The sequence below is a fragment of the Lithobates pipiens genome, unplaced genomic scaffold, assembly GCF_037356315.1.
Source record: "Lithobates pipiens isolate NorthernLeopardFrog02 unplaced genomic scaffold, aLitPip1_a1.2 Scaffold_22, whole genome shotgun sequence".
Taxonomy (NCBI): domain Eukaryota; kingdom Metazoa; phylum Chordata; class Amphibia; order Anura; family Ranidae; genus Lithobates; species Lithobates pipiens.
Genome location: NW_027507784.1, coordinates 287471137 through 287488145, shown reverse-complemented (window position 1 = coordinate 287488145; position 17009 = coordinate 287471137). Strand labels below are relative to the sequence as shown.

Here is a 17009-nt window from a genome sequence, read left to right as displayed (position 1 = left end):
AATCTTATAGCTTAGGCCATCTTTATGTGAAGCAACAATTCTTTTCTTTTTTTCAGATCCTTCGAGAGTTCTTTGCCATGAGGTGCCATGTTGCACTTCCAGTGACCCAGTATGAGAGAGTGAGAGTGATGACACCGAATGTAACACACATTGCTGTAACACACATTGCTTGTTAACCATTCAACCGGATACCTTGTAACGCAAACAAGTTACATGTCCTCATCAACATGGGGGACAAGGTGCTTTGGGGTGGGGGGGGGGCGCTGGGCACCCCCCCATCTGGAGGGCATGCGGCCTGGTAAGGTTCAGGAGGGGGGGGGGGGGGCGCTCGCTCGTCCCCACCCCCATTCCTGACCGGCCAGGCTGCGTGCTTAAGGGTCTGGTATGGATTTTGGGGGGACCCCCACGCCATTTTTTCCGCGTGGGGGTTCCCCTTAAAATCCATACCAGACCTAAGGGCCTGGTATGCTCCCGGAGGGGGAACCCATGCTGGTTTTTTATTTAAAATTTGGCGTGGAGTTCCCTCTCGAGAGCTGATTATTCTGTGAGAGGTGACATTGTCTCCCCGACTTGGAGGCGACTTCCATTCAAATCAATGGGTACCAGTCACCTAGAAGTCGGATAGAAGTAGTACAGGACCCTTTTCTGAAGTCGGAGCGACTTCAGTAGTGTACATTAAGATGGCTCTCATTCACTTACATTGTTTTTTACATGTAGCACGACTTTAGGCTACTAGGGGCGGATCCTGAGTTGCCCCTGTGTGAACCGGCTCTTAGTGTTGTCTCATGAAAAGATATAATAAAATATTTACGAAAATGTGAGGGGTGTATTCACTTTTGTGAGATGCTTTGTGTGTATATATGTATATGTGTGTGTGTATATGTATTTATAGCGTTTTTAGGCTTGATCAATTGTTGCTCGAAATGCTAGTACAGTGAAAATTCACTTACTTGTGATGTTAACCTTCAGTTTATCTGACTTACTTTTGATCTTCGTGTCCATAGACTTGCATGGAGATGCACAATTTGTCAAAAGCCCGTCGACATAGGCCCTAATTAGGCTTTTATGTATGCTTTACTTAAGTCTTAAACTTACTGCCTTTTATTATAACAAAGTGAACTTAAGAAATGAAGCCTCATTTGCATCTACTTAGTTTGATTGATCCTTTAAAAATTGCTCTCCATAATTTACGCTTCTGTTGCAGGGGATGCATATAATTTGTCTTCGGGCTCCATGCTGATTTCTGGAATACCAGTTAGCCAATCATGCAAGCAGGAAATTTTAATTTCTTTGGATATTTTTTCACGCCATGTGAAGAATGCCCCCACTGCTGCTAAAATTAAAGAACTGAGACTTGAATTTGCTGGTAGTTTTAGTGGCCGTAGAGAGAAATGGAAAAGTTATTTTTATTATAATAATATCATGAAGTTATCTGTGTAGCAACTGCATATAATATGTGGTAAAAAGAAAAAAAAGTTTCTCTCTTAAGCAGTCTTTAAATTTTACTTTTGTATAATTTATCCTTTAAGTTCCTTCTATCCCCAGCAATCCCTTCTCACCTCCTGCTTTTCTATACTCTTGTCCACGCTTTTTGCAAGACCCACACTGTGTGGCCAACATGGTACACCACAGACACCACTGCAAACATCTTCGGCCAGTCCTCCACTTCTTTACACATTGTAGTATAGCTGCACGATTCTAGCTAAAATGAGAATCACAATTTTTCTGCTTAGAAGATAGATCATGATTCTCTCACGATTCTCGTAGTGTTTTCGTTTTCATTTTTCTTCATTGAAGTGTATTTTCCCCAAAAAATTACATTTGAAAGACCTCTGGGCAAATACAGTGTGATTATAAAATATTGAAGGAATTGCAATTTTATTCCCTAGGGTCTCTGCTAAAATATATATATAATGTTTGGGGGTTTCAAGTAATTTTCTAGCAAAAAATATTGATTTTTAACTTGTGTGGAAAAAGATTTAGACTTTAAGTGGTTAAGCTTCCTGCATTTACACTTTGTTGAAAACTTGGCAGACTGCCTGTTTTCTTTATAAACAGAAGTGTATCCCTTTGAGCTAATGCCCTGTACACACAGTCAGAAATTCTGATGGAAAAGGTCCGATCGGATTCTGTTGTCGGAAAATCCGATTGTGTGTGGGCTCTATCGGACTTTTTCAGTCTGAAATTCAGGCGGAAAAAGTTTGAGAGCTGGATCTCAAATTTTCCTACAACAAAATCCGATTGGACTTTTTCTGATCATTTGTAGAGAATTACGACGGACAAAGTGCCACACATGCTCAGATTAAATTACGAGATCAAAGCTATTGGCTACTATCCTCTACGTAGTCCCGTTGTATGCAACAAACATCATTTTTGGACAACTTTGTCCGACCGTGTGTATGCAACACAAGTTTTGGCCAAAATCAGTTGGAAAAAATCAGACGGATTTTTGTGGTTGGAATGTCCCACCGTGTGTACACGGCATTAGAAGGAAGCTTAGTTACAATGTTTCATATTAAAAACTTGGCAGACTGCCTGGATGTTTTTTCTTTTGACAGCTGAGAGAGCAGATAAGTCTCTCCTTGTTATACGAAAGAATCGGAAGAATCTGCAATAGAGATCGTCAAAGGGGTTAAATCGAAATCGCAATTTTTTTTTGTAAATTGCGTAGCTCTACATTGTAGTCCACCCAGGCATAGAAGAAGCAAGGTTGTAGAGTGTACTATACAGGCTGTCCTCCCTAGTTTCCGGGGAGGGTTTTTTAATGGCTAACTATACAAAAGTATAATTGTCCTTTTTTTTTTTTTAATGCTGGACAAACTCTGACATAAACTTTTTTAACATTTCAAATAGTTCTGGTGCAGTTGGGCAGCAAACTAATGCCTAGTACTGAGAAAATAGGATGACAAATACTGCATTTGAAGCGATTGTTCGATAATCTGATCATTGTTACACGGCTTTCGAAAAGCCAATCATGACAGTTCCCATTTTGCCAGGTAAGCTGCTTCTTTAGCTCAGAAGTTGGCATAGGTCACCTAATGTGTACTGAAAAATAATATGGATGTTGTGGTCTGATCCTTGTATAAAATATATCAGAGGCCATATTGCATGGTTACCTTAACATTTGTTCAATTCTAACCAGGCTTCTATTTCTGCTTTAATACTTCAGGCTATAACTGCATTGAAAGGAAAGGTGTCAGAGCTCCAGCTGGAAATAATGAACCAAGAAATGCAGATAAAAACTCAAGAGACGGATAAACAAGAGATGATGGAACAGCTGGATATGCATCGCAAGTAAGTGTCATTGCTGTCTTCCCACTGATAGTTTTAAGTGTTATTCTTTACTTTTTGTAAAAATCTGCTTTTCAATGGTTGGTTATGTTCAAATATACCTCTTCTTCTTTTTTTAAAATTTTTTTTTTTATGTAAAATATAGAAAGCGTGGTCCTTACGTCAAGCCAAAACTTTTTTTCTTTTGGTTGTGTAGAGCGTTATGAAGGATTTTACTTTTTAGTGCTATTGAAGCCTCTGTTGATGAGCTTTTCCTCACTGTCGTGGTCACTAAAAAAGGAAGTGAGGGGAAATCTGCAACAAGGTTAGAGACAGCTGTAAAATTCTGACAGGGCCTTGCCTTTCACTGTTATACTAAAATAAAATATGTTTTTGTCCGCATTGCTGTTGGAGATTTTCCTTCAATTCTAGTCAGCAGAACAGAAACGGCTTATAAAAAAAAGAAAAAGTGCTTGATTAAAGGTCTCTTCTTGCGAGGGTAACCTGTATAAAGTTCGAAGTGCAGCATTTTTTATAAATACTCTGCATGGGTTTTTCTATGTTACTGGGAAAAGATGAGGGGGGAGGTATGGGAGGGGAGGAGCCCATGGGGAAGAGGACGGGTGATGTGTACAATAGGAAAGAGGCGAGAAGGATGGGGAGTAATCGCTCTCTAGTCTCTTCCATCCTCGGTCACCATCCAGGAATCATTGTATAAAGCCTGCGGTGAATTCAATCCAGAAAAAAAACTACATTCATCAGGATTTGTCATGTGCATCTCCTTTGGAGGAAAATGGGTCTTTCATGTGCTTAATTTTGATTAATTTGGCAAACCACATAGGGATGGAGAGTGCAGGTTCTTGTTTCCACAATTCTGGAATGCAGCTTCTAGCTGTACAGCCTCCCTAATTATACACCTGCTCCTTCTCCATCTCCTCCAACTGTTGGTTAACCTGGGGATCATATACATATCAAGTGGTGCTGAAAAATATATTTTTGACATTAAGTCTCAATACAATATTATTGGGAATTAGAATTTAAATCACTAGTAAAAAGGCTTGATTTAAATCTACTCCATTTAAATCATAATTTTTAAAGCACAACTGTCATCTCTGTCCTCCTACTTTGACCTGCTGTTGACTCACAGACAGTCCCATTCATTTTAATGGGACAGCTGTTGATGCGACAGCGACACAAAAAGCTGAGGGATGTGGTGGCAACAGATGAGTAGATGCTCGCTAACAGGCGCTACCACGATGGATCTAAATTTATAGGTGCTCTTTAAATCTTTTATAACTTATTCTTGCTAGTAGTTAGAATCTATAATATTTGCAAACAAAATGAAGGTTTCCCATTTAGAATAATAAGCTGTCAGGTTAGTAAAACTGCAATATCAGAACTGATTTCAATCGTACAGTTTGTAGTGTACATAGATTTGAAAAACCAGGGGATAAAGGAATACTCCTGAACATTGTTTTATCTCATGGTTACTGTGAAATTGTGTGAATGCACCAATGCATTGCGTGTTATCTCCACTTGCAGAGCTTGAATTCATTGAATGAGTTTATCAAAAATTTTAATATTGCAGAATATACAGCCTCATGCTCCATTTCATGCTGAATAAACTGAATTATTTCATGTATCTTAAGTAGAAAATCATCTTGGATAGATTTTTTTACTCCAAAAACATTTTATAAAAATCAGCAAACTGATTTAAAAAAAAAAAAAATCATGGATTTTATATTCACACTGATCCTAGCTAGTACAGCAAGTGAAATGGTAAACATATGACAATATAATCACAAACATGATTGACCTGCCTTTATACGTATAATTGAGTGCCTAAAGTGATTTTAAAGATTTTATTTTTTTAAATAATAAACCTGTTATGTTTATTTGCTCTTTGCAATGGTTTTGCACAGAGTGGCCCTGAACCCTGGAGTCCCCTTCTGGCAAACTTGGCTCCTCCTTTTCTAAGAGTGCCCCCATAGCAAGCTTTGGCCCCTACTCCTGCTCGCTCCCTCACAGGATTGCACTGACGGCAGCAGAAGCCAATAGTTCCTGCTGTTGCCAGGTCTCCTATGAGAAGGAAGAGGAGAAGAGCTACTACAGACTGGCACAGCACTGGATTGAGATAAGGCTCAGGTAAGGTTTTTAAGGGTGGCTGAGGGGAGCAACTTTTAAAAAAGTTGCGTGTTTTTGGGGGGGGGGGGGGGGGGAATTCCATCAAAGTGGAACTTGATCAATAAAGACTTAAAGAATAACATTCTTTACCAAGGAACATACATTCCTCATTAATATACCATCTTAGTTTGTAAGCTCTAAGGAGCAGGACTCTTTGATTCCTACTGTATTAAAGTGTATTGTATTTGTACTCTCTACCCTAAAGTTTTAAAGTGCTGTGTAAACTGTTGGCACTATATAAATCCTGTATAATAATAATATGCTACCAAAATTAGTGTGTGCAGTAAATTTGCCTCCCCCCATTGTTCCTGTTCTTGCTGAAGGCTGCCGTTTTGGTGAAGATCAGATCCCCTAAACAGTAAATCTGTTTAACCACTTGCCGACCGGCGCACAAACATTTAGGTCGGCAGAATGGCAGGGACAGGCAAATGGGCGTACAGGTGTGTCCCTTTAAATTTGCCGCCGTGTGATCGCGGGTCCCGCAGACTCTGTCTGCGGGGATACCCGCGATCGTCTCACGGAGAGGAAAAACGGGGAAATGCTGATGTAAACAAGTATTTCCCCGTTATGCCTAGTGACGCTGATCACAGCTCCCTGTGATCGGGAGCAGTGATCAGTGTTGTCACACGTAGCCCCCCCCTCCCCCCACAGTTAAAATTACTCCCTAGGATACACTTATCCCTTACAGCGCCCCCTAGTGGTTAACCCCTTTACTGCCAGTCACATTTACACAGTAATCAGTGCATTTTTAATCTCACCGATCGCTGTATGAATGTGAATGGTCCCAAAATAGCACCAAAAGTGTCCGCTATAATGTTGCAGTCACGATAAAAAACGCAGATCGCCGCCATTACCAATAAAAAAAAAATATTAATAAAAATTACATAAAACTATCCCCTATTTTGTAGACGCTATAACTTTACCGCGAACCAATCAATAAGCGCTTATAGCGATTACCCCCCCCCCCCCCAAAAAAATATGTATAAGAATACGTATCGGCCTAAACTGAGGGAAAAAAATGTCGGTTAAAGCAACGCAATACCAAATCTCAAAAAACGCTCTGGTCTTTGGGCAGTCAAATGGTGCGGGGCTGAAGTGGTTGAGAGCAACTGAGCATGTGCAGAGCAGGGTGGGGCAGTGCATTGGTAGGTTTTAAACAGTATAGGTGCTTGCAGCTATACCTGCAAAAGGGGCTAGCCTGAAATTACCTAGCAAGACATATTTTCGGAATTAAAGTTCCACTTTAATGCAGAGAATGGATTAGGATTAAAAGCCTTTATAACCACTTTATACCTCTTGCATTTGGTCTAGGGAATGTGCTAATGGTGTGTATATTCTATTAATGTGTTCTTTCGTAATTCTTATAATGTCATGACATGCAGCACTTGCCAAAGTAAAAGTCAACCTGAGGGATATATGGGGGGCCAATATTGCATTTGGCAACCTGAAACAAGAATGTAGATTAAAAATGTTAGAGAACAGTGATTAGTCATATATTTTCTTCATACTGGTACTGGGCTTAAAACTGTAAGTAAAGTAGCTTGGGGACACTGTTGGAGCCAGGCAACTTGCATTTTCCAAGATTTCAGCAATGGCACCCTCCCTGTATTAATTTATTGCTAGAGAATATGCATATTTTAAGGGAACCGAACTGTAATGCAACTTTGAATAGATTTTCAGTATTTTTTTATCGTATGGTAAAAACCTGATAATCTATATGAATAAATTGGTCTAATGAGTTGATTTTGTTTGCTAGTATTAAATAATTTATACTGTTTAAGTGGTTGTCATAGCACATTTGTTACTTGGATCTGATAATTAGGACAAATGCTATATTTTATCTTTTTAGAAAATTGCAAGACTGCAGCCAGGTAACGCATACATTGCAGGACACTCAGGCAGAACTTTCAGATGCTCACTTAAAGATTAAGGTGAGTATTCTGGATCCTGCATGTTTCTGTATAAACTTCAATACGAATCTGGCATCAGACGGACGCTGAGATGAGTGATTGTTTTTCTAGGGATGAGCAGATGTTGAAGGCCCCCATCACACGATCAGACCGCAAAGACCCACCTGTCCGTTTTTCAGGCGGATCTGAGCGGGGCACCCATTGACTTGTATGGGCATGCGGATGTCAGCTGAGATGTGTCCACTGACCCGCCTGCCATCCGATCCGACAAGATCTGCTGAAAACAGATGGATAGGTATACGTTCACCATCCGTCCAGCGGATTGGATGAAAACGGACATGCTGTCTGGTTTTTCATCCCATCTTCCCACAGAGGACAGTGGGGCTCTGACAGGTCTGTCCCTGCACAGTGAGCAGAGACTGTCCTGTCATTCACCTGCTCAGCAGGGATCAACGGAGCGTTCCCTTGCTGAGCTAGTGGAGTCCGCTGAGTGGATCCGCCCCATGTGAAAGGGGCCAAAGTCTAAATGTCTGGTGTTGCATTTTGAACAGTAGCCTTGTTTGTTTTTGTTTTCTTTTTTTTTTTTTTATTAAGAAAAATATCCAGCGCCTTCATGACTTTAGGCCAGCGGTCAGCAACCTATAGATTACGGTCTACCAGTAGATCGTTTCCAGGTGACTGGTAGAGCGCGGTCTGGCCCTCTGACACACCATTCCAGAGCATCAAATGGAGTACGATACAGAGGGACTATTTGTAAAGTTGTACTAGGGAGCAAGAGCTGCATAATTCGATGCCTCCTCTGTATTGCTGGCTCCTGTCCCATGCGGATGATACCAACTGCACTCAACCTCTTGTCCCAGCTAGCGGTCTCCAGAGTGGTGCCAGCAGCAGCAAAGAAGAGATCTTCAGGTCAGTGTGAAGGAATACACCGAGCATAATAGTATAGGGCTGCTTTCACACTGATGTGCTGTAGTTTACCCACACCGCAGGTGCAGTGTATCTGCAGCTTTCCTGTGGGTTTACTACACTTAGCCATAGACTTCTATTATATCCTGCGGGTTTGATGCACTTTGTGAAAGTGCACCAAAACTCTTGAATGCATGAGTTTTAATGCACTTTGAAAAAGTGCACCCTTGGTGCAGGTAAACCCTGCAGCACGTCAATGTGAAAGCAGCCTTAGAGTGCTCACAACAGTAAGGATTAATTTTATATTTGCAGATTGGGGGTGGTAAAATGCCATAGTTAAATTGTGTTTTTACCACCCCAGCTGCAGCAGGAGTTATGCACCCTTTCATGATTGGTGGGTGTAGCACCTTCCAAGTATAACCCATTTAAGGGAATAAGGCTGCTCTGCAAGTGCCCTGCAACCTTGTGCAGTACAGAAAATAAGGGGTTAAAGCAGGCAGCATTGTGTTGCTTTAACCCCTTGGACCCCACAGAAGCGTGCAGTTGCGGGGCACTTGCATTTACTTGCTTCATGATTGGCAGGCGGTAGCACCCATCAAAAGTAACGGGGCTTAAAGCAATACTTTTTCCCCTAGTGTCTTCAGGACAGCCACCTACGAGAGACCTTGGCTCCTCCTTTCTTAGGAAACATCGCCTCAAGCCATATTAAAAGCACGCTTCCCTGCCGGCTCCTCAGTTCTGGTGTTTCCTCCATCAGAGGGACAACATGGGTAACAGTAGCCAAAACAGCCAGTCAAGGAGTCAGGTCTCTGGGAACTAGTGGCAGTGCTAAGCCTCAGGGAGAGGTTACCTGGCAGCCACACCATTTCCTTGCCACCCTAGCTGCTCCAAACAATTGTGTCATGGGAAGCTCCAGGGGCTCGCTTTCAGGTTCACGGGGGAGACTCAGGAGGAGGGCATATTCTTAGTTGCGGCCAGATGGAGCTCACAGGGAGGCCAAGTGGTGGGTAACGTCACTTCTTGCGGGGCTGTGCACTTCTCCTTGTTCCACGGCTTCTGGTTACAGCTGTGGATGCTGAAGGCAGGCCAGGCTTTGGCTGATGGGGAGCCAGATGGTTTGATAGTGCAGCCAGAGGCTCCAGAGGTAGGATCACGCTTTCCTTGGCGGGAGTGTGTCAAAAGCAGGGGCTATCTTGGCAGCTCCTATCGATGCCAGCATCAGTCATCCTAAGTTAAGGGGGACCTAGGGGGGTGCGCGCCTTACCTGTGTGTCAACTGCAGCTCCACAGGTGGTGTTCCCCCTTGGTGGTCAGAGGGGGAGGAGGCACATGGGACCTGGTGGCCGGTGGTTCTATGTGCATCTCTTGGGGGGGGTTCTTACGACGGCTGGTGGAGGGGGGAAAGTCCCTGGATGGCTCACTGTGTCTTTGTCGGCTAGTAGCAAAGCCAGATCCAGACCTCCATTTAGAACTATTGGGCGGGTTGTAAATACCACAGCCTCAGACTGTGCCTTCACCAGCGGAGTAGGGTACCGGACCGTCCTGCCAGAGGGGGGGCAGGGGATTCCAATGTAGAGTTGGGGAGCACAGTGGCTTGCCAGTTAACACTGCTGCCAGGCAGCTCTGGGATCGCAGGTTTTCGTTCCATTAGAATCCTGCAGGTGCGAGGCATACAGTACTGTGCATAGACTCATGCTGAGTTAGAAAAGCTTGGATGGTGAATCCTGTAGGCATCCTCATTAGAAAACTTCTTGGTGGAAGCACTAGAGGGAGTGGCAAGGTCCAGCCCCTCTGTAGGTTTGGGTTCAGAACCCTCCACTGCCAACAGATGCAGGCTTGTTCCAAAAATCCATACAGTATCTCACCAAAGTGAATACACTCCTCAAATTTTTTGTAAATAATTTATATCTTTTCATGTGACACTAAAGAAATGACAATTTGCTACAATGTAAAGCAGTGAGTGTACATCTTGTATAGCAGAGTGTAAATTTGCTGTCCCCTCAAAATAACTCAACACACAGCCATTCATTTCTAAACTGCTGGCAACAAAAGTGAGTACACCCCTAAGTGAAAATGTCCAAATTGGGCCCAAAGTGTCAATATTTTGTGTGGCCACCATTATTTTGCAGCACTACCTTAGCCCTCTTGTGCATGGAGTTCACCAGAGCTTCACAGGTTGCCACTGGTGTCCTTTTCCACACCTCCATGACAACATCACAGAGCTGGTGGATGTTAGAGAACTTGCACTCCTTCACCTTTTGTTTGAGGATGCCCCACAGATGCTAAATAGGGTTTAGGTCTGGAGACATGCTTGGCCAGTCAATCACCTTTTACCCTCAGCTTTTTTAGTAAGGCAGTGGTTGTCTTGGAGGTGTTTGGGGTTGTTGTCATGTTGGTATACTGCCCTGCGGCCCAGTTTCCGAAAGGAGGGGATCATGTCGCAGTACATGTTGGCATTCATGGTTCCCTAAATGAACTGTAGCTCCCCAGTGCTGGCAGCACTCATGCAGCCCCAGATCATGACCCTCCCACCACCATGTTTGACTGTAGGCAAGACACACTTGTTTTTGTACTCCTCATGTGGTTGCCGCTACACACGCTTGACACCATCTGCACCAAATAAGTTTATCTTGGTCTCATCAGGCCACAGGATATGGTTCCATTAATCCATGTCCTTAGTCTGCTTGTCTTCACTAAACTGTTTGTGGGCTTTCTTTTGCATCATCTTTAGAAGAGGCTTCCTTCTGGGATGACAGCCATGCAAACCAATTTGATACAATGTGCGCAGTATGGTCTGAGCACTGACAGGCTGACCCCACCCCACCCCTTTTAACCTCTGCATCAATGCTGGCAGCACTCGTACGTCTCTTTCCCAAAGACAACCTCTGGATATGACGCTGAGCACGTGCACTCAACTTCTTTGATTGACCATGGCGAGGCCTGTTCTGAGTGGAACCTGTCCTGTTAAACCACTGTATGCTCTTGGCCACCATGCCGCAGACTTGGTTTCAGGGTCAGATCCTCAGAGTTCTTTGCCATGAGGTGTCATGTTGAACTTCCAGTGACCAGTATGAGAGAGTGAAAGCGATCACACCAAATTTAACACACCTGCTCCCCATTCACGCCTGAGACCTTGTAACACTAGCAAGTCACATGACAACGGGAGGGAAAATGGTTAATTGGGCCCAATTTGGATATTTTCACTTAGGGGTGTACTCACTTTTGTTGCCAGCAGTTTAGACATTAATGGCTGTGTTGAGGGGACAGCAAATTTTACACTTTTACAAACTGTACATTCACTACTTTACATTGTAGCAAAGTGTAATATCTTCAGTGTTGTCACATGAAGATATAATAAAATATTTACAAAAATGTGAGGGGTGTAGTCACTTTTGTGAGATACTGTATATACACAGAGAATAAACCAAGAGGGTTTAGACGGGCTTCAAATAGAAACACTCAGCAGCATAAGTGTAAACTTTATTCAAACAAAATAGCAAAGGGTGGCACTTTGCATAATTCCCAGTAAATATGAAAAACCTTCACCGACACCATAATAATAATAAAAAAACATTCATGACAACGTTGTCAAGAAAATCTGATAAAATCGGCCTGGGCTCACAGTCATACAATCAATCACACCACAAACAGATGGGATGACCATATTTTCAGACTTTGAAATAAAGTATCAATTGACATCCAATTTCACTGAGAATATACAGTTCGATTAAATTCTTAGATCAAATGGTAATGAATGGATGTCAAAGAAAATGGCATTAAAAGCCGGTGATGACAGTCCAGAGGAAAAACCTTCAGTAGTGTCAGCAATGAGGAGGGGCAACATCACACTGTCAAAGGATATGCATGGATGTAAGTATAGTTGAATACACACTGGAGATACTGCAAACAAGGGAGCATATACAGTGAAAGCAAAAACTAGCTTCTTGTTCATGAAGCCGCATCAAGTGGATCATGTATAAACTGCCCTGCAGGATGAATAGTGTAATGACGGGATCTCATCCACAGTGTGGCTTGCTTCCACAATTTTTAGCTTCAGGAACCTCGTCCAATTTTGGTTGAGTCGGCAGTGTACTCTATATAAATTATCAGCTTTCTTTTCCTCTACTTTTTATACATAAAATTGTTCCAAAAATCCAGACATACTGACTTAGTCTGGAGAGACAGAGGGCACTGTTGGTTTCCATGATCAAGAGAATGAATTCCTTTTTATAAATAATAATAATAATAAAAAAAAAAGTTATAAAACATTACATCATAAGACATTTCAACTTCCGAAAATACAAAACAATATAGAAAACATGCCAATAGAACTTAACAGGGATACAAGTATGGCCGAGTAAAAGCGACTTCCATCCTTGGATCAGCTAAGCACAATTTCCATACAGTATCTTATTTTAAATCTGGTTGGATAGTTATGTGTTAGACTATAATATAAAGATAGAGGATATTCAAAGGGTGTTTCTAATGGGAATCAGAAGGATGTGTGGTTATCGGATTCAAGAGGGTATACTGAATCATCCCAGGTTTTCCATATCTTATCAAATAAGGGTAGGTTACCATCAATCTTTGCAGTCAGATGTTCCATCCTGCGTATATCTGAACTTTTTTTTTTTCTGAAAGCAGCCTAGGAGGTTTACCTTAGGGAACTTAAGATCTACCCTGCCATTTATGGGGTCCCGCAACTTGTCTGACACAATTGCTGGCACACATAAAAGCACAGATGAGTTCAGCACGCAGGTGAGGCGATTTTTGATCACACAGAAAACGGGAAGAGGCCCTTCACGTGAAATGCAACAGATCCTGTAGGGACTTTTCTTTTTCAGTAGGAATGGTGTTTCCTCCCGAATATTACAGGGCCTCCTTGGATCGGAGAGATGCCCGTTTGTAATTTTCCTACTGTGGAGAACTTCAGAAGTTGCTCAGTTTGTCAGTCAAAAAGAGGTAGATACATCCACGGCATTTGCAGGCCTTATCTCCTCTCTGTGGATCTTTTCCAAAGTCAGGGAGGAGGCTGTGTTGTTTTTTTTTTCTTCGCCCCTGTCTCTTTTTTTTAGAGGCCTGGGGCAGCTCATAATTTTAAGAAAACCCAGCTTGGTCCCTCCCTGCTGCCACCACCATGTTTCACGGAGCGTATAGTATGTTCAGGGTGATGTGCAGTGTTTGTTTTCTGCCATACATAGCAATTTTCTTTTAGTCCAAAAACTTCATTTTTGTTCTCATCTGACCAGAGTACCTTTTTCTACATGTTTGCTGTGTACCCCACTTGGATTCTCGCAAACTGCAGATGGGACAACTGATGGCTTTCTTTCAACAATGGCTTTCTTCTTGCCACTCTTCCATTAAAGCCAGGTTTGTGGCGTGCACAGCTAATAGTTGTCCTGTGGACAGATTCTCCCACTTGAGCTGTGGATCTCTGCAGCTCCTCCAGAGTTTCCATGTGCCTCTTGGCTGCTTTTCTGATTAATGCTCTCCTTGCCCGGCCTGTTAGTTTAGGTGGAGGCCATGTCTTGGTAGGTTTGCAGTTGTGCCATACTATTTCCATTTTCGGATGATGGATTGAACAGTGCTCCGTGAAATGTTCAAAGCTTTGGATATTTTTTATAACCTAACCCTCCTTTAAACTTCTCCAATGTTATCCCTGACCTGTCTGGTGTGTTCCTTGGCCTTCATGATGCTGTTTGTTCACTAAGGTTATCTAATAAACCTCAAAGGGCTTTACAGAACAGCTGTATTTACACTGAGATTTAATTACACACAGGTGGACTCACTAATTAGGTGACTTCAGCAGGAAATTGGTTCCACTAGATTTTAGGGAGGGTATTGGAGTAAAGGGGGTTACGTATAAATGCACGCCACACTTTTTTATGATATTTTATATGTAAAAAAAAATGTGAAAACCATTTTTTTTTCCTACCGTTTCACAATTATGTGCAACTTTGTGTTGCTTTATCACAGAAAATCCCCATACGATATATTTCCGTTTTTGGTTGTAACATTACAAAATATATATAATTTGATCCCCTGCAGGTTTTGTAAGTTTGCCCACTTACAAAGAAATTAATGGTCTATCATTTTTATCATAGGTGAATTTTAATAGAGACAGACTATCAACCAAAAATCCAGAAAAAACACATAATACAAATATTATAAATTGAGTTGCATCTCAAAATAAAACAAGTACCGTATTTATCAACTTATAAAATACATCCAAAGTTTAGGAGGGAATTTTAAGGGAAAAAACGTACATTTAAATGCAGCCTTATCAGTGTCCATCTGCAGCCTTGTCAGTGTCACTGCAGTTTAAATATGGCGCTGCCAAGATACACAGAGCCAGTCCTGTGTATCTCGGCTCCTCTCGCAGTCCTGGGACTGGGCGTGACTGAGAGGAGCCGAGAGCCGCCAAACAGAGCCGAGTGTACTCGGCTAGGCTCGGCTCCGCTCACTGTCACTCTCAGTCCCTGTGTTATGTCCATCATAGGGCGGGACTGGGCGTGACTGTGAGCGGAGCCAAGCCTAGCTGGGTACACTCTGTGTATTTTGGCGGCCCTCGCTCCTCCGTTCACAATCAGTGGGGGACCGGCGTATAACACGCACCCATGATTTTTCCCCTAATTTTAAGTGGAAAAAGGTGCGTGTTATACGGTATTTGGTACTTGGCTGAGAAACCCATGTTGGCAAGCACAGAGGTAAGACCTTTGTTGTAGTTGGTGACCAGGTCTGCGCACATCTCAGGAGGGATTTTGGTCCACTGTTCTTTACAGATCATCTGTAAATCCTTAAGGTTTCCTGGCCGTCTCTTTGCAACTTGAAGTTTCAGCTCCCTCCATACATTTTCTTTAGTATTAAGTTCTGGAGACTGAGTAGGCTTCTCCATGACCTTAATGTGCTTCTTCTTGGGCCACTCCTTTGTTGGCTTGGCGGTAAGTTTTGGGTCATTGTCATGCTGGAAGACCCCATCCATGACCCATCTTCAGTGTTGTGGCTAAGGGAAGAAGTTTCTCATCCATTTTACAATACATAGTGCCGTCCATTGGCCCCTCAGTGCAGCAAAGTCTACCTGTACCTTTAGCAGAGAAACGGCCCCAAAGCGTTGTATTTCCACCTCCATACTTGACTGTAGGGATGGTGTTCTTGGGATCATAGTTAGCATTTTTCTTCCTCCAAACACAGTGAGTCGAGTTAATGTTAGAGCTCAATTTTGGTCTCACCTGACCACAGCACTTTCTCCCAATCCTACTCTAAATCATTTAGATGTTCATTGGCATGACTGTACTCGTGTCTTCTTGAGGAGGGGGGCTTACCATGTTTGGAGGAAGAGTGGAGGCTCACTGGAAGCAACTTCTACGTATCAGTAGCAGCTGATGCTATTCTAGCATTTGGTAGTCCTTTAAAAATTAGTTCAGGTCATTGAAATCATTAAAAAGTACTTGGTGGGGTGTCTATTAAGAAGCTTGATTTTTTTTTTTATCCCCCCCAGACCCTGGAGCAGCAGTTGTCTTATCAGGAGCAAGATGCTGCAATTGTGAAGAGTATGAAATCTGACCTGGACAGATTTCCTAAGCTTGAGAGAGAACTGCAACAACTGAGAGAAGAGAATGCTTACCACAGGTATTGTTGTTCAAGTGCACTTATTGCTTGATATTATGTATACTCTAGTAGTAATGCAGTAATCCCCAAGCCTGGCCAGTCGTGTGATTGCAACAATACTTTTTCAAAGACCTAGGGGACTTGGTTATAGCTGTTACTACTGGTTAACAAATCGTATGGGCAAGATTCATTGCGCTTGTTAGTAAATGAATAAAAATTGGAAAGATTAGAATGCTTAATTGTGCTGTACAGAACAGGGCAGGAAGTAACAGACAATTGGCTATATGCTTCTAACTTCAGGTGATTGGACACTTGTCAAAAGCTTTGCTGGGAACGCCCAGGGTGCATCCTCATAACTCACCCACTCCCTTGGGTGGGTTATGAGGATAGTGTTTTTCAATTGATGACCATTGATTTCTTCTATATATGCAATAGGTTTAGTGAGGGGTTGACATCAGGTCTTGATTCTATCCTCCCCGCCCCACCTCTTTCCTGTCAATGTGCTTAAATGAATGGTGTTTCCGCCCATCCTGTGACTTTGATAAAGCGCTGAAGCGTGAAACGTGTAATCGTGGCTTCCCCTGAGCCTACGATGTTCCACTGCTGATTACTGACGAGTTCCCGTTGTTTCCGGCTTCCCTTTTTTCCGTGGCAACGCTTGTGTCACCCAGTGCGACCGGCTCCTAGTCTGCCTGCTCGGCTCTTTTGGCTTCCTTCCCCCTTGCGGTTGTCTCTATCTAGCCTTCGCACAGCTCAGTTCAGCTATACAGCATCCTCATAGGAGCGTCATCTCTCGTCCCACGGTAGGGCTTGCTGTGCCCATCTGAGGATCCTCCTTACCGTGTTTGTAGGCTAAACGCTTTCATCTGGCAACTACAAGATTTAAGACACCCCCCCCCCCCCCCCGTCATACTGAGGTTTTTCATACCATCTATTTAGAGTTGTGACAGCCCTCTTCATGGTCCAGCCTGAAGCCGATTGGTTGATGTTAACTCCCTCTCATCCGGACTCAGCAGTGGTATTGTTTATTATTTATACCAGTATCTTATTTAGCTATATGCTTTTAGGACTGTTCTGCAACCATCTACATGTATCTATACTACTATTGACTGTTGCTGCAACTTTTTATATT

At 42.7% G+C, this 17009-nt stretch overlaps 1 protein-coding gene across 1 annotated transcript in view; it reads left to right on the top strand.

Annotated features, from left to right (window-relative positions):
* Nucleotides 1-17009, top strand: part of MAD1L1 (mitotic arrest deficient 1 like 1) — a 1159769-nt gene that overhangs the window by 24448 nt on the left and 1118312 nt on the right. Inside the window, exons 5-7 of the mRNA XM_077449134.1 lie at nt 3170-3294; nt 7304-7385; nt 15768-15898. Of these exons, the coding sequence (XP_077305260.1) occupies nt 3170-3294; nt 7304-7385; nt 15768-15898 (338 nt within the window). The remainder of the gene's footprint in view (nt 1-3169; nt 3295-7303; nt 7386-15767; nt 15899-17009) is intronic.